Source organism: Salmo salar, chromosome ssa10, assembly GCF_905237065.1.
Source record: "Salmo salar chromosome ssa10, Ssal_v3.1, whole genome shotgun sequence".
In the NCBI taxonomy this organism is placed as follows: domain Eukaryota; kingdom Metazoa; phylum Chordata; class Actinopteri; order Salmoniformes; family Salmonidae; genus Salmo; species Salmo salar.
In genome coordinates this window covers 47,541,941-47,566,025 of record NC_059451.1, presented here as the reverse complement: position 1 = coordinate 47,566,025, position 24,085 = coordinate 47,541,941, and the positions used below count along the sequence as shown (strand labels likewise).

The window sequence follows — 24,085 nt, the reverse complement described above, 5'->3', positions numbered from 1 at the left end:
TACCATGGTCTTCAGTTCTCCTCCAGCTCTGTTACAGTAGATGCATTCAGTTCTACTGCCACCTGCCTGCTACGGCAAATCACTGGATAACCTATTTGATAACTCCATTCGCCACTTCTTTCCCTCATTGTGTCTATTTTTAAATGTTTTTATTTTACATTTTTCATTTAATCTTTATTTAACTAGGCAAATCAGTTAAGAACAAATTCTTATTTACAATGACGGCCTACACCAGCCAAACCCAGACGACGCTGGGACAATTGTGCGCCGCCAGTCTATCTCTGCTGTTGTTACTGTTGCTGCTGTTCTTTCACTGGCCTGTTTGGTTTTTCTAGAGACCTTCTCTAGACCCAGTGTTCTGTGCTGCTGTTCTTTCACTGGCCTGTTTGGTTTTTCTAGAGACCTTCTCTAGAGACCCAGTGTTCTGTGCTGCTGTTCTTTCACTGGCCTGTTTGGTTTTTCTAGAGACCTTCTCTAGACCCAGTGTTCTGTGCTGCTGTTCTTTCACTGGCCTGTTTGGTTTTTCTAGAGACCTTCTCTAGACCCAGTGTTCTGTGCTGCTGTTCTTTCACTGGCCTGTTTGGTTTTTCTAGAGACCTTCTCTAGACCCAGTGTTCTGTGCTGCTGTTCTTTCACTGGCCTGTTTGGTTTTTCTAGAGACCTTCTCTAGACCCAGTGTTCTGTGCTGCTGTTCTTTCACTGGCCTGTTTGGTTTTTCTAGAGACCTTCTCTAGACCCAGTGTTCTGTGCTGCTGTTCTTTCACTGGCCTGTTTGGTTTTTCTAGAGACCTTCTCTAGAGACCCAGTGTTCTGTGCTGCTGCTTGTCAAAGAGGTCATGTTTCAAAGTGCTTTGAAGAATGAAAATAACCATATTGTATGTCCTGATAGAGTAGGTACAAGGTACTTTATGACACACTTGGCGTTAGCTATGCATTTCTTAGTCTTTCATCCAGATAGTATTTCAGGAATGTTCTCTTTCCTCTCCATCCATGTTTTTCTTCCTCCTGCTGAGGTGTGAATACTTCTTTGATGACGTGTGATTGTTCTGTTTATTACATATGGGTTGTGTTTTATCTCTAACTCAGGGGAATAAAATGTACTTTCCTTGTAGAGAGCAGCAGCACAGTTAAAGGATAGCAGCAGTGGTCCTCATTCCTCAACAGAAGTGATGTCCTCATTCCTCAACAACAGAAGTGATGTCCTCATTCCTCAACAACAGAAGTGATGTCCTCATTCCTCAACAACAGAAGTGATGTCATCTTTCCTCAACAACAGAAGTGATGTCATCTTTCCTCAACAACAGAAGTGATGTCATCTTTCCTCAACAACAGAAGTGATGTCATCTTTCCTCAACAGAAGTGACGTCCTCGTTGCTCAACAACAGAAGTGACGTCCTCGTTGCTCAACAATAGATGTGATGTCCTCGTACCTAAACATCCGAAGTGACCTGGGATCATTTAGATTGAGCCGTGGGCTGAATTTTATTTCGTAAGTGGATGGTCAGGGGGCTGGAAAGGTAATTACAAATAATTTGCCAAACAGATATAACATTTGACTAAAACATAATTTAAAACCTTGCTTATATTTGTATACGGTCACATATGAGCTGATGTTTTTAGTCTTATGTCCAACAAAACATGGGGGGGGGCAAATAAAACCCCTAGTTGGGGAACCCAGTTTGGTTATCTAGGCTCAGCTCTAGTTAAAACACCTAGGAATTCTCAGGTTCATCCATTGGCTAGTGACCTGATTTTCATTTTACCCATTGGTCTGTTGAGTACTGATTTCTGTGCGCTTCCTGTCTTAATGAGGATTGGTTAAGCTTCTCTTGGCAGGTCATAAGGAAGTGGGTGGCATTGTTGGATTACGTGCTTCACTGCTTTCTCCAAACTCCTCCTTAGTACATTACAGTAGGTGGGTCCTCCGTCTAAACTCTTCCTCCTGTAAGGTACTCTCTCTAAACCTTTTCCACCTGCTGTGTCTGTGCTGCTGGGGCATTGGCCTGGCGTCCTGTCCCACTTCCTACATTGGCCCAAGACTGAGAGTCTAATACGTAAGAAGAGAAACTGGCGAACGCTGCTTCACGTTGGTATCAGGGTTAAGGGAGAGAGAAAGAGACAGAGCAAGACCAGAGCTTTGTGTTGGCGTGTGGAGTGACATTGGTTTATGTGTTATATGATACCTGGTCTGATCTAACATGATGATGAATGATGACGAGAGGGTGTGTGAGCCAACGGAGAGGACCAGGCTGTCTGTGTGGACCTACGGAGACCTGATGGTGAGGAGAGGAAGCCTGTGTGTAGCTTTCCCTGCTTTAACAAGGCTGTGTGTAGCTTTCCCTGCTTTAACAAGGCTGTGTGTAGCTTTCCCTGCTTTAACAAGGCTGTGTGTAGCTTTCCCTGCTTTAACAAGGCTGTGTGTAGCTTTCCCTGCTTTAACAAGGCCGTGTGTAGCTTTCCCTGCTTTAACAAGGCTGTGTTTAGCTTTCCCTGCTTTAACAAGGCTGTGTTTAGCTTTCCCTGCTTTAACAAGGCCGTGTGTAGCTTTCCCTGCTTTAACAAGGCCGTGTGTAGCTTTCCCTGCTTTAACAAGGCTGTGTGTAGCTTTCCCTGCTTTAACAAGGCTGTGTGTAGCTTTCCCTGCTTTAACAAGGCTGTGTGTAGTTTTCCCTGCTTTAACAAGGCTGTGTTTAGCTTTCCCTGCTTTAACAAGGCTGTGTTTAGCTTTCCCTGCTTTAACAAGGCTGTGTGTAGCTTTCCCTGCTTTAACAAGGCTGTGTGTAGCTTTCCCTGCTTTAACAAGGCTGTGTGTAGTTTTCCCTGCTTTAACAAGGCTGTGTTTAGCTTTCCCTGCTTTAACAAGGCTGTGTTTAGCTTTCCCTGCTTTAACAAGGCTGTGTGTAGCTTTCCCTGCTTTAACAAGGCTGTGTGTAGTTTTCCCTGCTTTAACAAGGCTGTGTGTAGCTTTCCCTGCTTTAACAAGGCTGTGTGTAGCTTTCCCTGCTGTAACAAGGCCGTGTGTAGCTTTCCCTGCTTTAACAAGGCTGTGTGTAGCTTTCCCTGCTTTAACAAGGCTGTGTGTAGCTTTCCCTGCTTTAACAAGGCCGTGTTTAGCTTTCCCTGCTTTAACAAGGCCGTGTTTAGCTTTCCCTGCTTTAACAAGGCTGTGTTTAGCTTTCCCTGCTTTAACAAGGCTGTGTTTAGCTTTCCCTGCTTTAACAAGGCTGTGTGTAGCTTTCCCTGCTTTAACAAGGCTGTGTGTAGCTTTCCCTGCTTTAACAAGGCTGTGTGTAGCTTTCCCTGCTTTAACAAGGCTGTGTGTAGCTTTCCCTGCTTTAACAAGGCTGTGTGTAGCTTTCCCTGCTTTAACAAGGCTGTGTGTAGCTTTCCCTGCTTTAACAAGGCTGTATTTAGCTTTCCCTGCTTTAACAAGGCTGTGTGTAGTTTTCCCTGCTTTAACAAGGCTGTGTTTAGTTTTCCCTGCTTTAACAAGGCTGTGTTTAGTTTTCCCTGCTTTAACAAGGCTGTGTGTAGCTTTCCCTGCTTTAACAAGGCTGTGTGTAGCTTTCCCTGCTTTAACAAGGCCGTGTGTAGCTTTCCCTGCTTTAACAAGGCTGTGTTTAGCTTTCCCTGCTTTAACAAGGCCGTGTGTAGCTTTCCCTGCTTTAACAAGGCTGTGTTTAGCTTTCCCTGCTTTAACAAGGCTGTGTTTAGTTTTCCCTGCTTTAACAAGGCTGTGTTTCGCTTTCCCTGCTTTAACAAGGCTGTGTTTCGCTTTCCCTGCTTTAACAAGGCTGTGTTTAGCTTTCCCTGCTTTAACAAGGCTGTGTTTCGCTTTCCCTGCTTTAACAAGGCGGTGTTTAGTTTTCCCTGCTTTAACAAGGCTGTGTGTAGCTTTCCCTGCTTTAACAAGGCTGTGTGTAGCTTTCCCTGCTTTAACAAGGCTGTGTGTAGCTTTCCCTGCTTTAACAAGGCTGTGTGTAGCTTTCCCTGCTTTAACAAGGCTGTGTGTAGCTTTCCCTGCTTTAACAAGGCCGTGTGTAGCTTTCCCTGCTTTAACAAGGCTGTGTTTAGCTTTCCCTGCTTTAACAAGGCTGTGTGTAGCTTTCCCTGCTTTAACAAGGCTGTGTGTAGCTTTCCCTGCTTTAACAAGGCTGTGTGTAGCTTTCCCTGCTTTAACAAGGCTGTGTGTAGTTTTCCCTGCTTTAACAAGGCTGTGTTTAGCTTTCCCTGCTTTAACAAGGCTGTGTTTAGCCTTCCCTGCTTTAACAAGGCTGTGTTTTGGCCCAGGAAGGAAGGGGAGAGAAAGACGTACTCTATTTAGCCGGCCCCTCCCCTCCAGCAGGCCACGTCTGAAATCAAGTCTCTTTTGTTGGGGACGGACGCAGGGGCCTGTGTTTGTTTATGGTATGTGTAACTATGTCTCCAGATTGGCTGGAGAATATGGTATGTGTAACTGTCTCCAGATTGGCTGGAGAATATGGTATGTGTAACTATGTCTCCAGATTGGCTGGAGAATATGGTATGTGTAACTATGTCTCCAGATTGGCTGGAGAATATGGTATGTGTAACTATGTCTCCAGATTGGCTGGAGAATATGGTATGTGTAACTATGTCTCCAGATTGGCTGGAGAATATGGTATGTGTAACTATGTCTCCAGATTGGCTGGAGAATATGGTATGTGTAACTATGTCTCCAGATTGGCTGGAGAATATGGTATGTGTAACTATGTCTCCAGATTGGCTGGAGAATATGGTATGTGTAACTATGTCTCCAGATTGGCTGGAGAATATGGTATGTGTAACTATGTCTCCAGATTGGCTGGAGAATATGGTATGTGTAACTATGTCTCCAGATTGGCTGGAGAATATGGTATGTGTAACTGTCTCCAGATTGGCTGGAGAATATGGTATGTGTAACTGTCTCCAGATTGGCTGGAGAGCTAGCATTCAGGAGGAGACAGACTTAGTGTTTTTATTAATTTAGTGGAGCTGCAACCATGGAATTGCTCTTTATCTGTGTTTTAACGGTGGATAATTGGGTCTAAAATGTAGGCTTTGTGTTACCAGAGCGGCCTGTGGAAGTGGTATTTATACAGTGCATTCTGAAAGTATTCAGACCCCTTGACTTTTCCACATTATGTTACGTTACAGACATATTCTATTTACATAAGTATTCAGACCCTTTACTCAGTACTTTGTTGAAGCACCTTTGACAGCGATTACAGCCTCTTCTTGGGTATGACGCTACAAGCTTGGCACACCTGTATTTGGGGGAGTTTCTCCCATTCTTCTCTGCAGATCCTCTCAAGCTCTGTCAGGTTGGATGGGTAGCGTTGCTGCACAGCTATTCTCAGGTCTCTCCAGAGATGTTTGATCGGGTTCAAGTCCGGGCTCTGCCTGGGCCACTCAAGGACATTCAGAGACTTGTCCCAAAGCCACTCCTGCGTTGTCTTGGCTGTGTGCTTAGGGTCGTTGTCCTGTTGGAAGGTGAATCTTCGCCCCTGTCTGAGGTCCTGAGCGCTGTGGAGCAGGTTCTCATCAAGAATCCTGACTAGTCTCCCAGTCTCTGCTACCACCATGCTTCACCGTAGGGATGGTGCCAGGTTTCCTCCAGATGTGACACTTGGCATTCAAGCCAAAGACTTCAGGCCTTTTGGCAACTCCAAGCGGGCTGTCATGTGCCTTTTACTGAGGAGCGGCTTCTGTCTGGCCACTCTACCATAAAGGCCTGATTGGTGGAGTGCTGCAGAGATGGTTGTCTTTCTGGAAGGTTCTCCCATCTCCAAAGAGGAACTCTGGAGCTCTGTCAGAGCGACCGTTGGGTTCTTGGTCACCTCCCAGACCAAGACTCTTCTCCCCTGATTGCTCAGCTCTAGGAAGAATATTGGTGGTTCCAAACTTCTTCCATTTAAGAATGATGGGGCCACTGGGTTCTTGGAGACCTTCAATGCTGCAGAAATGTTTTGGTACCCTTCCCCAGATCTGTGCCTCGACACAATCCTGTCTCGGAGCTCTACGGACAATTCCTTCGACCTCATGGCTTGGTTTTTGCTATGGGACCTTATATAGACAGGTGTGTGCCTTTACAAATAATGACCAATCAATTGAATTTACCACAGGTGGACTCCAATCAAGTTGTAGAAACATCTCAAGGATGATCAATGGAAACAGGATGCACCTGAGCTCAATTTCGAGTCTCATAGCAAAGGGTCTGAATACTAATGTACATAAGGTATTTCTGTTTTTTATGTGTAATACATTTGCACAGTTAAAAAAATAAATAATGTTTTCCCATTGTCATTATGGGGTATTGTGTATAGATTGATGAGGTAAAAAAATATTTTAATTAAAAAAATCGAATCAAATAAGGCTGTGACGTAACAAAATGTGGAAAAAGGGAAGGGGTCTAAATTCTTTCCGAATGCACTGTATCTTCATATTCATTCGCCTACTGTCCCACCTCATCTCTATTGGACACATGGGTCCTCTAGTTGTTGAAGTGTTTTCCAATACAGGAAGTCTTCCAACCATGGTGTTTCCTGTTGCGCTGTACTTCTACTTCTTTCCTAACTTGGCTAGAGTTGGACAGTGGAGTGCTACAGTATGTCTGTCTGTGCTAGTAGTCAATGATAAAAGGGCCAGGCCTGGTGAGGAAGAGCCCAATGAGAATCCAATCTTAAACCCTAGTCTCTAGTGTCACTTTCACCTCCCTCCCCTGACTGCCTCTGACTGCGGCTCTGAGAGGTTGGGAAGTTCAATTACAGCAGCAGACCAGGGGGGAGGCCTTTGGCCCGACACACTACAGCCAGCTTTGCTAGGCAGCCTGGGGGATGTTCCCTAAGATAAGCAGTTAGCTACGCTCTGCCAGCTCTGGAATGGAGCTCAGCATGGGTCTGACTGACTCGGGGGATTGGGAATAGGAACAAGACCTTTCTCTCTCACTCTGTTGTTGGAACTTGTGAAGCCGTAGTCAGCGTTTTCTTATCAGTTTCCAGATGATGGGGTTTATGTGATGGTTTCTCTGCCAGGCCTCTGTGCTTCTGCTCTCTGTGCTTCTGCTCTCTGTGCTTCTGCTCTCTGTGCTTCTCTCTCTCTCTCTCTCTCTCTCTCTCTCTCTCTCTCTCTCTCTCTCTCTCTCTTTTCAATTCAATGGGCTTTATTAGCATGGGAAACATATGTTAACATTGCCAAAGCAAGTGAACTAGTTAATATACAACAGTGAAATAAACATTAAAAATGAACAGTAAACATTACACTCACAGAAGTTCCAAAAGAATAAAGTCATTACAAATGTCATATTATGTATATATACAGTGTGGTAACAATGTACAAATGGTTAAAGTACAAAAGGGAAAATAAATAAGCATAAATATGGGTTGTATTTACAATGGTGTTTGTTCTTCACTGGTTGACCTTTTGTTGTGGTAAGAAGTCACAAATCTTGCTGCTGTGATGGCACACTGTGGTATTTCACCCAATAGATATGGGAGTTTATCAAAATCAGGTTTGTTTTAAAAAATTTGTGGACCTGTGTAATCTGAGGGAAATATGTGTCTCTAATATGGTCATACATTGGGGCAGGAGGTTAGGAAGTGCAGCTCAGTTTCCACCTCATTTTGTTGGCAGTGTGCACATAGCCTGTCTTCTCTTGATAGCCAGGTCTGCCTACGGCGGCATTTCTTAATAGCAAGGCTATGCTCACTGAGTCTGTACATAGTCAAAGCTTTCCTTAAGTTTGGGTCAGTCACAGTGGTCAGGTATTCTGCCACTGTGTCCTCTCTGTTTAGGGCCAAATAGCATTCTAGTTTGCTCAGTTTTTTAGTTCATTCTTTCCAATGTGTCAAGTAATTATTTTTGTTGTTTTCTCATGATTTGGTTGGGTCTAATTGTGCTGCTGTCCTGGGGCTCTGTGGGGTGTGTTTGTGAACAGAGCGCCAGGACCAACTTGCTTAGGGGACTCTTCTCCAGGTTCATCTCTCTGTCGGTGATGGCTTTGTTATGTGAGGTTTGGAAATCGCTTCCTTTTAGGTGGTTGTAGAATTTAACAGCTCTTTTCTGGATTTTGATAATTAGCTTGTATTGGCCTAATTCTGCTCTGCATGCATTATTTGGTGTTCTACGTTGTACACGGAGGATATTTTTGCAGAATTCTGCATGCAGTCTCAATTTGGTGTTTGTTTGATTTTGTGAATTCTTGGTTGGTGAGCGGGCCCCAGACATCACAATAGGTTCTATAACTGATCAAAGTAATTGGTATGTAGAATTTTTTGTTCCTTTTGATGGCATAGAAGGTCCTTTTTGCCTTGTCTCTCAGCTTTGTGGAAGTTACCTGTGGCGCTGATGTTTAGGTCGAGGTATGTATATTTTTTTTATATACATTATTTTTGTCTTACTGAGATTTACTGTCAGGGCCCAGGTCTGACAGAATCTGTGCAGAAGATCTAGGTGCTGCTGTAGGCCCTCCTTGGTTGGGGACAGAAGCACCAGATCTTCAGCAAACAGTAGACATTTGACTTCAGATTCTAGTAGGATGGAGCCGGGTGCTGCAGACTTCCAGTGACCTCGCCAATTAGTTGATATGTATATTGATGAGGGTGGGGCTCATGCTGCATCCCTGTATTACCCCACGGCCCTGTGGAAAGAAATGTGTGTTTTTTGCCAATTTTAACTGCACACTTGTTGTTTGTGTACATTCATTTTATAATGTCTTGTGTTTTTCCCCCAACACCACTTTCCATCAATTTGTATAGCAATCCTCATGCCAAATTGAGTCGAAGGCTTTTTTTAAATCAACAAAGCATTTATTTTTTTACCTTTATTTAACTAGGAAAGTCATTTAAGAAAAAAATATTATTTACAATGACGGCTTACCGGGGAACAGTGGGTTAACTGCCATGTTCAGGGGCAAAACGACAGAGTTTGACCTTGTCAGCTCTGGGATTCGATCCAGCAACCTTTTGGTTACTGGCCCAACGCTCTAACCACTAGGCCTCCTGCCGCCCCTGGTATTCTAAATGAAATGCTAAAACATACAGACTACAAATTCCAATTGGCTATACTTAAACTCTTTATCATTATCCTTAGCTCTGGTATATTCCCCAGTATTTGGAACCAAGGACTGATAACCCCAATCCACAAAAGTGGAGCCAAAGTGGAGACAAATTTGACCCCAATAACTACCATAACAGCAACCTTGGGGAAATCCTCTGCATTACCATTAACAGAAGAATCTGACATTTCTTCAGTGAAAACAATGTACTGAGCAAATGTCAATTAGGCTTTTCAGCAAATTACCGTACGGCAGACCATGTATTCACCCTGCACACCCTAATTGAAAACAAAAACAAAGGCAAAGTCTTCTCATGCTTTGTGGGGTGGCTGGTAGCCTAGTGGTTAGAGCGTTGGACTAACAAGGTAAAAATCTGTCGTTCTGCCCCTGAACAAGGCAGTTAACCCACTGTTCCAAGGCCATCATTGAAAATAAGAATTTTTTCTTAACTGACTTGCCTAGTTAAATAAAATAAAACAATTAAAATACCATCAACACCACAAGCCTTTTAGGGTTGGAGGGTTTGTATTTTGTCCTGTTGTTCATTCAATGAATTTGGAGAATCCAGTGGGTTCTGGTAGTCTTTAATAGTTGATTCTATATTTGATCATGTATATGTTTTTTCTGTTTCTCTCTCTCTCTCTCTCTCTCTCTCTCTCTCTCTCTCTCTCTCTCTCTCTTGTCTCTCTCTGTCTGTTAGAATTGTGGCTTCCAGTCTCAGATTATTGCTGGTCATAGCTTCTCTCCTTCCTGAAGCACAAAGCATCTGTGTGTTCCTGCTCTGAAGTTTTTCTGTGTGATATAGACCTAACTTAATTTCTGCTAATGACTTGTTGGTCTGGCTGCCTCTCTGCTAATGACCTGTTGGTCTGGCTGCCTCTGATAATGACCTGTTGGTCTGGCTGCCTCGCTGCTAATGACCTGTTGGTCTGGCTGCCTCTGATAATGACCTGTTGGTCTGGCTGCCTCTGATAATGACCTGTTGGTCTGGCTGCCTCTGATAATGACCTGTTGGTCTGGCTGCCTCGCTGCTAATGACCTGTTGGTCTGGCTGCCTCTGATAATGACCTGTTGGTCTGGCTGCCTCTGCTAATGACTTGTTGGTCTGGCTGCCTCGCTGCTAATGACCTGTTGGTCTGGCTGCCTCTCTGCTAATGCCCTGTTGGTCTGGCTGCCTCTGATAATGACCTGTTGGTCTGGCTGCCTCTGATAATGACTTGTTGGTCTGGCTGCCTCTGATAATGACTTGTTGGTCTGGCTGTCTCTGATAATGACCTGTTGGTCTGGCTGCCTCTGATAATGACCTGTTGGTCTGGCTGCCTCTCTGATAATGACTTGTTGGTCTGGCTGCCTCTGATAATGACCTGTTGGTCTGGCTGCCTCTGCTAATGACCTGTTGGTCTGGCTGCCTCTCTGCTAATGACCTGTTGGTCTGGCTGTCTCTCTGCTAATGACTTGTTGGTCTGGCTGCCTCGCTGCTAATGACTTGTTGGTCTGGCTGCCTCGCTGCTAATGACCTGTTGGTCTGGCTGCCTCTCTGATAATGACTTGTTGGTCTGGCTGCCTCTGATAATGACCTGTTGGTCTGGCTGCCTCTCTGATAATGACTTGTTGGTCTGGCTGCCTCTGATAATGACTTGTTGGTCTGGCTGCCTCTGATAATGACCTGTTGGTCTGGCTGCCTCTCTGCTAATGACCTTTTGGTCTGGCTGCCTCTCTGCTAATGACCTGTTGGTCTGGCTGCCTCTCTGATAATGTCCTGTTGGTCTGGCTGCCTCTCTGCTAATGACTTTTTGGTCTGGCTTCTTCTGCTAATGACCTATTGGTCTGGCTGCCTCCGATAATGACCTGTTGGTCTGGCTGCCTCTCTGATAATGACCTGTTGGTCTGGCTGCCTCTGCTAATGACCTGTTGGTCTGGCTGCCTCTCTGATAATGACTTGTTGGTCTGGCTGCCTCTCTGATAATGACTTGTTGGTCTGGCTGCCTCTCTGATAATGACCTGTTGGTCTGGCTGCCTCTGATAATGACCTGTTGGTCTGGCTGCCTCTGATAATGACTTTTTGGTCTGGCTGCCTCTGCTAATGACCTGTTGGTCTGGCTGCCTTTGCTAATGACCTGTTGGTCTGGCTGCCTCTGCTAATGACCTGTTGGTCTGGCTGCCTCTGCTAATGACTTGTTGGTCTGGCTGCCTCTGCTAATGACTTTTTGGTCTGGCTGCCTCTGCTAATGACCTGTTGGTCTGGCTGCCTCTGATAATGACTTGTTGGTCTGGCTGCCTCTGCTAATGACTTTTTGGTCTGGCTGCCTCTGCTAATGACCTGTTGGTCTGGCTGCCTCTGCTAATGACTTGTTGGTCTGGCTGCCTCTCTGATAATGACTTGTTGGTCTGGCTGCCTCTCTGATATTTGACCTGTTGGTCTGGCTGCCTCTCTGATAATGACCTGTTGGTCTGGCTGCCTCTGATAATGACCTGTTGGTCTGGCTGCCTCTCTGATAATGACCTGTTGGTCTGGCTGCCTCTGATAATGACCTGTTGGTCTGGCTGCCTCTGCTAATGACTTGTTGGTCTGGCTGCCTCTGATAATGACCTGTTGGTCTGGCTGCCTCTGATAATGACCTGTTGGTCTGGCTGCCTCTGATAATGACCTGTTGGTCTGGCTGCCTCTCTGATAATGACCTGTTGGTCTGGCTGCCTCTGATAATGACCTGTTGGTCTGGCTGCCTCTGATAATGACCTGTTGGTCTGGCTGCCTCTCTGATAATGACCTGTTGGTCTGGCTGCCTCTGATAATGACCTGTTGGTCTGGCTGCCTCTGCTAATGACTTGTTGATCTGGCTGCCTCTGATAATGACCTGTTGGTCTGGCTGCCTCTGATAATGAATTGTTGGTCTGGCTGCCTCTCTGATAATGACCTGTTGGTCTGGCTGCCTCTCTGCTAATGACCTGTTGGTCTGGCTGCCTCTCTGTATGTGATTATCGCTACACACTGACGGTCTCTCATTGGTTCTCCCGGTTCCCTTCTAACCCACACTCCTCCCCTTCCTTGTTCTAGTTTCTGTTGATGCATTGAACAGTACCAGTCAGTTTTGTATGACTTCCTGCGAGTTGAGCAGAACATGTGTTTTTCCTCAGTGAGAGAGCAATTCAATTCCTGGGTCCACTGCAGTGTACCCTAGCATAGAAAGACGCTGGAGCGTTGGTCCCACTTCTGATTTTCAGGGGAAACAGAAATACTGTATCGCTGAAATCCGGATGTCAGTGTTGAAAAGCAGCAGGAAGCTGCCACTGATCAAATGACTAACTAGTAGTTTACATCAGACATTCATTTTTTTCTAGATATCTAAGATTGTGTGATCATTTGTTTTGGCTCGCTGTGTGTCTATTTGTGTGTGTGTGCGCCTCTGTCTTGAAATATTTAAATCAATATTTCCCCCCAGCCACACACAAGTAGTTGAAGGTGCTTTGTTATAATCTTAAAAAGTCAGGAGTGTGTGTGTGCGCGCGCCTCTCTTTGTATCTACTATATGTTTTGTTGCTGTCTGTGTGTATGCTTAGCCTATACTATGGGGCATTGGCATATTTGTGACCCACCACCTGGATTCAGTCCTATGTTACAAAATTTGACATTGTGATTTTTACATTGGATAAAAGTAGAGAATCAGAGCTAGAAAATGGTATATCATACACTTCAGTTGAGAAATCAATAGGAAAGGAATTCTGCTTTGAAAGTTGATAAACTTGTAACCCCACTTTTGACAAAATGTCCCTTGAATGTTTTGGTACACCTACTGGAGAGCTCTTCTTTGTCTCCACCCATTCAGCATCGTCACACCCTCTTAAGCCTTAGCCCCACCCATCTCTTTAAGGATTCACAGTGTAGTAAACAACATATTTCAAAATTAAAAGTGGTGAAAATAGTAGCAAAAAGTAGTAGTAAAAATAAACTAGTCCTAGGGCCTATATGCTTATCTGACTTTGGTGCAGGTCTTATTGTTCTTCATATTACCGTCTCTGGTAAACACACACTATATCAAACAAAATCTAAGTTTATTTGTCACATCCACAGGATACAGAAGGTGTAAACGGTACAGTGAAATGGTTATTTGCATAGTGAAGTCTTTTGTTTAGGCATGTAGATGGCTAGCTAGCTAGCTAAACGATGAACCAAAATCCCAACTCTAATTCTGCGTTCAAAACAACTGGGAAAAATCTATTTGAATGGTCATCCAATTTGGAATTCCAATTCAGGCCTCTTTCTAGAGCTCCTACTCAGATCATACACGTAACGTTAGCTAGTGAGCCAGCCAGCTAATGTTAGCTAGCTAGCTAACAGTACGCTTTAACTTGCAATGAAAACAACAATTAGAAAACAACAATTAGAAACGTATTTATCTGAAAATGTAGCTAGACCCTTACCTGTATACATGGATGAACGTTTCTCCCTATGCCATGGTTGCCCTTAGTTTGAAGATGTAATCTGGAGACAGGTGTTTTATACAACAGCCTTCTTTCTGTGTTCTCTTTTTAGACTCTCTGCATTTGGCAATCATTTCTCTGCTTCCACCGGGCATTCTACTGATTTAAATAAAATCGTATTCCGTGACAACGACACCATTTCTTTCCCACCATTGTCATCAGCAGACTTTACATCGTCTTGTTAAATGAAAATGATTTTAGTGATTTCCTCATTATCTGATTCATTTCGAGAGTCAGAGAGAATCCGGCATTGGCACGATCATCCTCCAGAAAGTAGTCCGTCACAATGTTTTCCCACTGAGCTTTGTTGATAGCAGTATTATCTTCAGGGCAGCAATGTTGAGAGCAGCAGTAAAACTTTTTCAAGATATCTTTTTTTTTTTTTAAAGGTATGGTAGACAGGATTATCCACACATGCTTAGCAGCTCATGATATAGACAGAAGCACGCTACGTGGCAGACCAATCCGAACTCATCTCTTGGCACGTCCAGCCCATCCATTTCTCTGCCAATCATGGCTAGCGGAAAGGTTCCTGTATTTTTCCATGGCTAAACCAACTTGTTATTTAAAAATGTATTCATATTTACAGATGGCTGACAAGTTTGTTATTAAGAGGCATGAAAGTACACATATTCCACAAGGCATTTCTGCCGAAAAACGTATTTTGATCTTGAAATGCCTCTCCTGTGAAGTAGTAACATGCGGGAAAAAAATGGACTCCCTATTTAAAATGATGGAGAACAAGATATGAAGGAACTCTGGTGGAGTTTTGGTGCAGGTACAGCCAACTAGCCCAAAAATAATATTGCGGTATTGTTAAAACAATACGATATTATCTCTATAACTGTATACATTTTTTCCCCCACAAATCTCTACTCTAAACCACTGTTTTCTCTGTCTGGGTTCTGGTTAAGGGGACAGAAATATGGAAAGCGAGACGGAGAGAGATATGGATACTGAGATCCAGAGACAGGTTGTGGTTGTGTGTTCACACGCTAGCTGGAATGGCACTGGGCTCCTGGTCTGGAGTGGGAGGAGATAAGGGGGCTATAAGCATCCACACAGCCTGACCTGATGGCTGGTGAATGTATGACCAGTGGAAAATAACTCACGGCTGTCTGTCCGTGGATTGGGGTGGGGTGAGGTCAGGGGCGGGGCTCTGTCTCTCTGACCACTAACCTTAAACCCTAGCTTTAACCTCTGACCTCTCAGGCTGTGGTGTGGTAAATCACAGTGTTGGCTGAACCTGTAGTTTACAGTATAGGCTTGAAGTATGCTCTCTTTTGTTTTGAGAAGACACCAGACTGCACAGTTGTGTGTGATTGGATGAAACTAACTGAAATGGTCATCTCACAGTGTCGGTGTGGGCTACTGCCTTCTACCCTTTCTCACTCCCTATCTCTCTGTTTGTGTTTTCAACCTGCAGCTATCAGGAAATAACACTGATCAAATGTTTTCACACTTTTAATGTGTTAGTTTCATCAGCTGTTGTACAATGTGATATAAAGCATAGGAAAAAAGTGTAATTTTGACTGCATTGGGCCTTTAAAGAATCCTGTATGAGTCTGCTGACATCCATAGGCTTTAAGCTTCCTTTTAAGAGGTATTTTGTCAGCTTTCTGCAATACAGATGTGATAGAAGAGCCGGTGTTTAACATGGGCTTTGCTACACAGAAAGCAGCAGTTGATTACTCCATTGTCAACACTTTGATTTAATCAGTAGACCTACATCAATATCTTTGAAAATATCATATAAATATCATCAGCTTTTAAAACAATTCAATCTGTTTTCTTTGATCATATTTTGGACTATTGAGGCAATCTCTCCACTAGCCTACCTATTGTTCCTGCAGTGAGGCAGATTCACCATCTGCTATCTAATCATTTATTTGCATATAGTCTCCAAAAAGCCTACCAGTATGCAAATTGGAAGCCAAATTAACAGCTCTCTTACCGATGCAATTTGGTAAGCTACAGATGAGTCACTCACTTTAACGTCAATGTCTAGCAAGTCCTGATGGACCTTATATCGAAAATACAAATGAGAACTTTAGTTAACTTTTCCGGATGCGATACCATGAACATATGACTATGATTTATGAATGGCAAGGATATACAGTAACAGTCAAAAGTTTGAGGGTTTTTCTTTATTTTCACTATTGTAGAATGATAGTGAAGACATCAGAACTATGAAATAACACATGGAATCATGTAGTAACCAAAAATGTGTTAATTAAACAAATCAAAATATAGTAGTAGCCACCCTTTGCCTTTGACAGCTTTGCACACTCTTGGCATTCCCAAAAATAAAGAAAAACCCTTGAATGTGTAGGTATGTCCAAACTTTTGACTGGTACTGTATGAGATCGACTTTGTTCAGTTAGTTCGACACCTTTTCTAAACTAAGCTGTTCGTCAATCAAAGCTCAGTAAATAGTCTAAGTGCCACCACTGCATGGCTGCATATGAAACATGCCAGGGTCCAATGCTAACTTTTTTTCTCACTGGCCCCAACCAGTTGGGCAAAGCCTACTGGCCCAAACAGAATTTCTACTGGCCCGGACATGGTGTAGTTAAGTGGATGGGGGTCATGCAGGCCCTATAGGTTGGCATGCTTCCTCTCTACATACAGATATTAATAGGTTAAATGTGGTTATTACTATATGTATTAAAATCTGCTTAATATAATTTAGCAATGCAAGTCACTCGCAGGAACGTGGTGGTGCTTGAATTAACGACCAATCACATAGCTCAAATACAAATAGCATGACATTTACGTGTGTGGTCTTCAATGGTTTTCAATGGTAAAAGTCTGCGCTGTGGCTGGGCCACTCAACGACATTAAAAGACTTGTCCCGAAGGGTCGTTGTCCTGTTTGAAGGTAAACCTTCGCCCCCAGTCTGAGGTCCTGAGCTCTCTGGTACAGGTTTTCATCAAAGATCTCTCTTTACTTTGCTCCGTTCATCAGACCAGAGAATCTTGTTTCTCATGGTCAGAGTCCTTTAGGTGCCTTTAGGCAAACACCAAGTGGGATGTTATGTGCCTTTTTACTGAGGAGTGGCTTCCGTCTGGGCACTCTACCATAAAGGCCTGATTGGTGGAGTGCTGCAGAGATGGTTGTCCTTCTGGAAGGTTCTCCCATCTCCACATAGAAATTCTGGAGCTCTGTCCATCGGGTTCTTGGTCACCTCCCTGACCAAGGCCCTTCTCCCCTGATTGCTCAGTTTGGCCGGGCGGTCAGCTCTAGGAAGAGTATTGGTGGTTCCAAACTTCTTCCGTTTAAGAATGATGGAGGCCATTGTGTTCTTGGGGACCTTCAATGCTGCAGAAATGTTTTGGTACTCTTCCCCAGATCTGTGCCTCAACACAATCCTGTCTGGGAGCTTTACGGATAATTCCTTTATCCTCATGGCTTGGATTTTGCTTTTACATGCACTGTAAACTTTGGAACCTTATATAGACAGGTGTGTGCCTTTCCAAATCAGACCGGATTTCTCATGGTCTGACAAACATTGCTCTATGATGGTGTTGATATGAGTATTTCATGGCTACTGATGTGAGTACTACAAGTGATAGTCATTTAGACAGGTTACCTTGGCCTGGTTTCCCTTTGTAATCTGTGATAGTTTGCAAGCCCTGCCACATCCAACGAGCGTCAGAGCCAGCATAGTAGCATTCGATCTTAGTCCTGTATTGACATTTTTAATGTTTGATGGCTCATCGGTCGTTGTAACGGTATTTCTTATAAGTGTCCAGTTTAGTGTCGTGTTCTTTTAAAGCGGCAGCTTTAGCCTTTAGGTCAGTGTGGATGTTGCCTGTAATCCATGGCTTCTGGTTGGAATATGTACGGTCGGTCACTGTGGAGACGACGTCGTCAATGCACGTATTAATGAAGCTGGTGACTGAGGTGGTATACTCCTCAATGTTATCGTATGAATCCCAGAACATATTCCAGTCTGTGCTAAAACAGTCCTGTAGCTTAGCATCCGCTTTATCGGACCACTTCCGTATTGAGCGTGTCACTGGTACTTCCTGTTTGAGTTTTTGCTTGTAAGCAGGAATCGGGCACGTAGAGAGTTATGGTCAGATTTGCGATATGTAGGTCGAGAGGGAGCTTTGAATGTGTTTCTGTCTGTGCAGTAAAAGTGATCTAGAGTTTTGTTGCCTCTAGTTGCACAGGTGACATGCTGGTAAAAATGAGGTAAAACAGATTTCAGTTTCCCTGCGTTAAAATCCGCGGTCGTTAGGCGCGCCGCCTCTGGATGTGCATTTTCTTGTTTGCTAATTGCCCTATACAGCTGAGTACAGTCATTATGCCAGCATCGGTTTGTGGTGGTAAATGGACAGCTATGGGAAATATAAATGAAAACTCTTGGTAAATTGGATGGTCTTCAGCTTATCATGAGGTATTCCACCTCAGGCGAACAAAACCTCAAGACTTAACATTAGAGATCGCGTACCAGCTCTTGTTAAGAGATGCACACCTCCCCTTAACCTTACCCGAAACTGCCATTTGGTCTTGACGATGCTTAGAAAAACCAGCTAGATGTCTATTATCAATGTCCTTGTTCAGCCATGACTCAGAGACACATAGGATATTAGTTCTTCAGGTCCCGTTGATAGGAGTCTCGAACTGAGCTCGTCCATTTTGTTTCCCAGTGGTTATGTTTTCCAATAGAACAGAGAGTAGAGGCGGTTTATCTTCTCGCCGACGTAGTCTCGTCAGGGAGCCCGCTGGTTTGCCTCTCTTCTGCCGTCTCTTCCTGTTTCGAGTCCCTTGGATTAGGGCCTGGTCCAGAATGAGCAGTGCAGCCACAGCTGCCAACTCGTTAAAGTAGAAATCTTCCTCCATTAGCTGTTCTAATGTCTAGAAGCTGTTTACGGTCGTAGGAAATGATGGTGGCAATATTATGTTAAGATCAGTGTAAAAAAACCCACTAAATAGCAGAATTGGTCAGAAGCCAGTAAGACGGCAGCTATCCACTGCCATCTTCCATAAAGTGTTATTTCACGCAGAGGTCACTCCGGCCCGTGCTGTGTCTCTTCAACATTCTTGCATCCTCAGATCCCCTTGCCCTTTGACACACACACACGCACGCACGCACGCACGCACGCACGCACGCACGCGCACACACACACACACACACACACACACACACACACACACACACACACACACACACACACACAAAGAGTGGTCCCTTGAGGAGAGGGGTTGTAGTGGCTGCTCTCCTGGCTGACCCCTCAGGATTGATTCTGTGAGTGCCTTTAGGAGTCTCTGGCCCTGCTGTAGAAACTGCTACTCCATCATGACTAATTACTTTGTAAGAAAACACTGTAGAAATTGAATTTCTTGTACTTATTTTTGTACCCGTCTTCCGCTTACCTTTGTAGTTCCTTTGTAGGTGACTGGTAAAGCGCTCTCTGCCTTCACTGATCAAGTGCGTGGGTGGATAGTGCTCTCTCTTCCTCTCGCTCTCTTGCTCTCATTCTACCTCTCCCTTTCTCTCCATCACTCCCCTAGCATTCTCTGCTTGTCTTTCCCTTTCAGCATGCATAGGAGTTAAATCCACTTTCCTGTTCCCCTCGCATCTCTCTCTCTCCACTCTCTTCTTTCCCTCTCTCTCTCTCTTTCTCTCTCTCTCCTCTCTTTCCCTCTCTCTCTCCTCTCTTTCACTCTCTCTCTCCTCCTCTTTCCCTCTCTCTCCCCTCTCTCTCCTCTCTTTCCCTCTCTCTCTTTCCCTCTCTCTCTACTCTTCTCTTTCCCTCTCTCTCTACTCTTCTCTTTCCCTCTCTCTACTCTTCTCTTTCCCTCTCTCTACTCTTCTCTTTCCCTCTCTCTGTACTCTTCTCTTTCCCACTCTCTCCCCTCCTCTTTCCCTCTCTCTCTCTCTCCCCTCCTCTTTCCCTCTCTCTCCCCTCCTCTCTTTTCCTCTCTCTCCCCTCCTCTCTTTCCTTCTCTCTCTCTGTACTCTTCTCTTTCCCTTTCTCTCTCCCCTCCTCTCTTTCCCTCTCTCTCTCCCCTCCTCTCTTTCCCTCTCTCTCCTTTTGGTGGCGTTGAATGAAAATATCACTGACTGTACATATCTTTGTAAATTATTTGATTTATTGAAAACAACCTGACTAGTGTAATGTTAGGTGAATAAAAGACTAGTGTAATGCTGGGTGATAGAAAGACTAGTGTAATGCTGGGTGAATGAAAGACTAGTGTAATGCTGGGTGAATGAAAGACTAGTGTAATGCTGGGTGAATGAAAGACTAGTGTAATGCTGGGTGAATGAAAGACTAGTGTAATGCTGGGTGAATGAAAGACTAGTGTAATGCTGGGTGAATGAAAGACTAGTGTAATGCTGGGTGAATTAAAGACTAGTGTAATGCTGGGTGAATGAAAGACTAGTGTAATGCTGGGTGATAGAAAGACTAGTGTAATGCTGGGTGAATGAAAGACTACTGTAATGCTGGGTGAATGAAAGACTAGTGTAATGCTGGGTGAATGAAAGACTAGTGTAATGCTGGGTGAATGAAAGACTAGTGTAATGCTGGGTGAATGAAAGACTAGTGTAATGCTGGGTGAATGAAAGACTAGTGTAATGCTGGGTGATAGAAAGACTAGTGTAATGATGGGTGAATGAAAGACTAGTGTAATGCTGGGTGAATGAAAGACTAGTGTAATGCTGGGTGAATGAAAGACTAGTGTAATGCTGGGTGAATGAAAGACTAGTGTAATGCTGGGTGATAGAAAGACTAGTGTAATGCTGGGTGAATGAAAGACTAGTGTAATGATGGGTGATAGAAAGACTAGTGTAATGCTGGGTGAATGAAAGACTAGTGTAATGCTGGGTGAATGAAAGACTAGTGTAATGCTGGGTGAATGAAGACTAGCTTTAGAGGAGAACCGGTAGCTAGCTGTTAACGACCGATAGGAGGCTGACTGACTGTGTTCAAATATTGTTGATAAATAATTAATTAGCCTACCGTCGTATCTGAGCACTCATGATTAATGAATTGTAATGCAATAAAAAAAGCAGCACGGACCACAGATTAGTATGTGAGGAACTGTGTGTGTTTGGGCTCCTGTGTGTGTGTTTGGGCTCCTGTGTGTGTGTTTGGGCTCCTGTGTGTGTGTTTGGGCTCCTGTGTGTGTTCAAACGCAGCCCCTTGTTTTGATGACAGAAACAGGGCTGTGGCGACAGAGTGAGTAGGAGGAGAGTACGAGAAGCGGAGCTTCTATCCCTCCATTCATTCTATGTAAATGCACTGCCGCCTGCTCGCGTTGGATTGGTTGGCTCCCCGAACAGCTCTTCAGACAAACGAGAGAGCACAGGGAGGGAGAGAGACATAGGAAAGGAGAGTGATGCGGAGTGTGTGTTCTTAAAGGTCCAGTTCTAATTAAGCCGGCAGGCTGCAGTGAGACGGACGATCAGTCTGCGCGCCCCTTTCTCTTCCTCTTACCCCTGAGGTCCCATTGTCATCATTAATGTCTATCCCAAACTGTCCATGAATTATGGAGTAGTGAAGTCTCCATAGAAATATTGCCTGTGGGGAACAGATAGACGGACGGAAGGACAGACAGAGAAAGAAAGAGAAGAAGGGGATGAAGAACACAGCTGTAAGCCGCCACTCTGCATGCTCCTTCTTCTGCACAGCGCAGGCTCAGTGAATGTCAGAGAGAGAGAGAGGGAGCGAGCGAGCGAGCGGTGTGCCCTTCGCTGAACGGATGAATGGGAGAGGAGCAGAGGGAGGCTGAGCTTGGAGACAACACGTGCTTCACAGAGAGAGAGAGGAAAGAAAGGCAGGGAGGACGGGAGAAGCAAGCTCGCATACCGCTATCACCCTAGTTACATCAGAGCTGCACCGACTTCCACCGGCAACAAACCAGCAGAGGGGGACATGAAGAGGACTGGTCTGATCTGAGCCACATATAGAGGAGGAGCTGTATAAAGTTCCCGTCTGTTCCCCGGGCTGTTGAGTTCCTGTCTTTGTACTGAGTGGCGGACAGACAGTGCCGTGCCGTGCTGGTCATGCGTGTGGAATGTAGCGTGGCCCCATTGAGAAGAACAGAAAACAAACAAATGCTGCTGAACCTTTCATTTTCAGGAGGAAGTTACACTACAGTGTGAATCAGGGAGGGACACTTTCTAAGAGGTACTAGAAGTCAAAGGAAAGACTGTTTAGCGTTTTGCACCAATCGGCAAAAACTTCAAGACTGCCGAGGCATGAGGCAAGCAGACGGTCTGAAAGAAAGGAGAGGTATTTCTTCCGTCTGGACGATGACACTGCTCTGAATGAATCCTGCTGGACCAGAGGAGAGAGAGAAGGGAGTATGAGCTAACTCACCCTCACTAATCCACCCCTAAAAAGTGCCTGTTCACGTCCCCCGTATCCTGGCGCAGAGGACCTTCTCTATCTGTACCACAACCCCAGAGGAAGGGGTGTGTTTGTAACCCTGTACCCCTAAAGAGGGGTGAAGCTTCCTGGATATAGACTCCACTGTGCGACTCTACAGCAGAAGCAACATGGATGACTCCAGTATTCTCAGACGTAGGGGTCTGCAGGTAAGGAGAGCTCCCAGCCGACCACCAATCATCAACAAGCTCCCTCACATCCATATCAAATCAAATCAAATGTATTTATATAGCCCTTCTTACATCAGCTGATATATCAAAGTGCTGTACAGAAACCCAGCCTAAAACCCCAAACAGCAAGCAATGCAGGTGGAGAAGCACGGTGGCTAGGAAAAACTCCCTAGAAAGGCCAAAACCTAGGAAGAAACCTAGAGAGGAACCAGGCTATGAGGGGTGGCCAGTCCTCTTCTGGCTGTGCCGGGTGGAGATTTTAACAGAACATGGCCAAGATGTTCAAATGTTCATAAATGACCAGCATGGTCAAATAATAATAATCACAGTGGTTGTCGAGGGTGCAACAAGACAGCACCTCAGGAGTAAATGTCAGTTGGCTTTTCATAGCCCATCATTGAGAGTATCTCTACCGCTCCTGCTGTCTCTAGAGAGTTAAAAACAGCAGGTCTGGGACAAGTAGCACGTCCGGTGAACAGGTCAGGGTTCCATAGCCGCAGGCAGAACAGTTGAAACTGGAGCAGCAGCACGGCCAGGTGGACTGGGGACAGCAAGGAGTCATCATGCCAGGTAGTCCTGAGGCATGGACCTAGGGCTCAGGTCCTCCGAGAGAGAGAAAGAAAGAAAAAGAGAAAGAGAGAATTAGAGAGAGCATACTTAATACTCCAGATATAACAGACTGACACTAGCCCCCCGACACATAAACTACTGCAGCATAAATACTGGAGGCTGAGACAGGAGGGGTCAGGAGACACTGTAGCCCCATCCAATGATACCCCCGGACATGGCCAAACAGGCAGGATATAACCCCACCCGCTTTGCCAAAGCACAGCCCCCACACCACTAGAGGGATATCTTCAACCACCAACTTACCATCCTGAGACAAGGCCGAGTATAGCCCACAAAGATCTCCGCCATAGCACAACCCAAGGGGGGGGTGCCAACCCAGACAGGAAGACCATGTCAGTGACTCAACCCACTCAAGTGACGCACCCCTCCTAGGGACGCCATGGAAGAACACCAGTAAGCCAGTGATTCAGTCCCTGTAATAGGGTTAGAGGCAGAGAATCCCAGTGGAGAGAGGGGAACCGGCCAGGCAGAGACAGCAAGGGTGGTTCGTTGCTCCAGAGCCTTTCCGTTCACCTTCACACTCCTGGGCCAGACTACACTCAATCATAGGACCTACTGAAGAGATGAGTCTTCAATAAAGACTTAAAGGTTGAGACCGAGTCTGCGTCTCTCACATGGGTAGGCAGACCATTCCATAAAAATTGAGCTCTATACGAGAAAGCCAGGCCCTCCAGCTGTTTGCTTAGAAATTCTAGGGACAATTAGGAGGCCTGCGTCTTGTGACCATAGCGTACGTGTAGGTATGTACGGCAGGACCAAATCGGAAAGATGGGTAGGAGCAAGCCCATGTAATGCTTTGTAGGTTAGCAGTAAAACCTTGAAATCAGCCTTTGCCTTAACAGGAAGCCAGTGTAGGGAGGCTAGCACTGGAGTAATATGATCACATTTTTTGGTTCTAGTCAGGATTCTAGCAGCTGTATTTAGCACAAACTGAAGTTTATTTAGTGCTTTATCCGGGTAGCCGGAAAGTAGAGCATTGCAGTAGTCTAACCTAGAAGTAACAAAAGCATGGATTAATTTTTCTGCATCATTTTTGGACAGAAAGTTTCAGATTTTTGCAATGTTACATAGATGGAAATAACCTGTCCTTGAAACAGTCTTGATATGTTCGGCAAAAGAGAGATCAGGGTCCAGAGTAACGCCGAGGTCCTTCACAGTTTTATTTGAGACGACTGTACAACCATCAAGATTAATTGTCAGATTCAACAGAAGATCTCTTTGTTTCTTGGGACCTGGAACAAGCATCTCTGTTTTGTCCGAGTTTAAAAGTAGAAAGTTTGCAGCCATCCACTTCCTTATGTCTGAAACACAGGCTTCTAGCGAGGGCAATTTTGGGGCTTCACCATGTT

General features: G+C 44.8%; 1 protein-coding gene across 12 annotated transcripts in view; it reads left to right on the top strand.

The window, feature by feature from the left end:
* The window catches only part of LOC106560530 (microtubule-associated serine/threonine-protein kinase 2), a 329,712-nt gene that overhangs the window by 125,693 nt on the left and 179,934 nt on the right, over positions 1–24,085 (top strand). Inside the window, exon 1 of one of the 12 annotated variants that reach the window (XM_045687870.1) lies at positions 19,561–22,085. The exons of the other annotated variants lie outside the window; for them this stretch is intronic. Within the exon in view, the coding sequence (XP_045543826.1) occupies positions 22,047–22,085 (39 nt within the window). The 5' untranslated portion in view covers positions 19,561–22,046. Of the gene's footprint in view, positions 1–19,560; positions 22,086–24,085 lie in introns of those variants that run through there. 12 annotated transcript variants of the gene reach the window in all.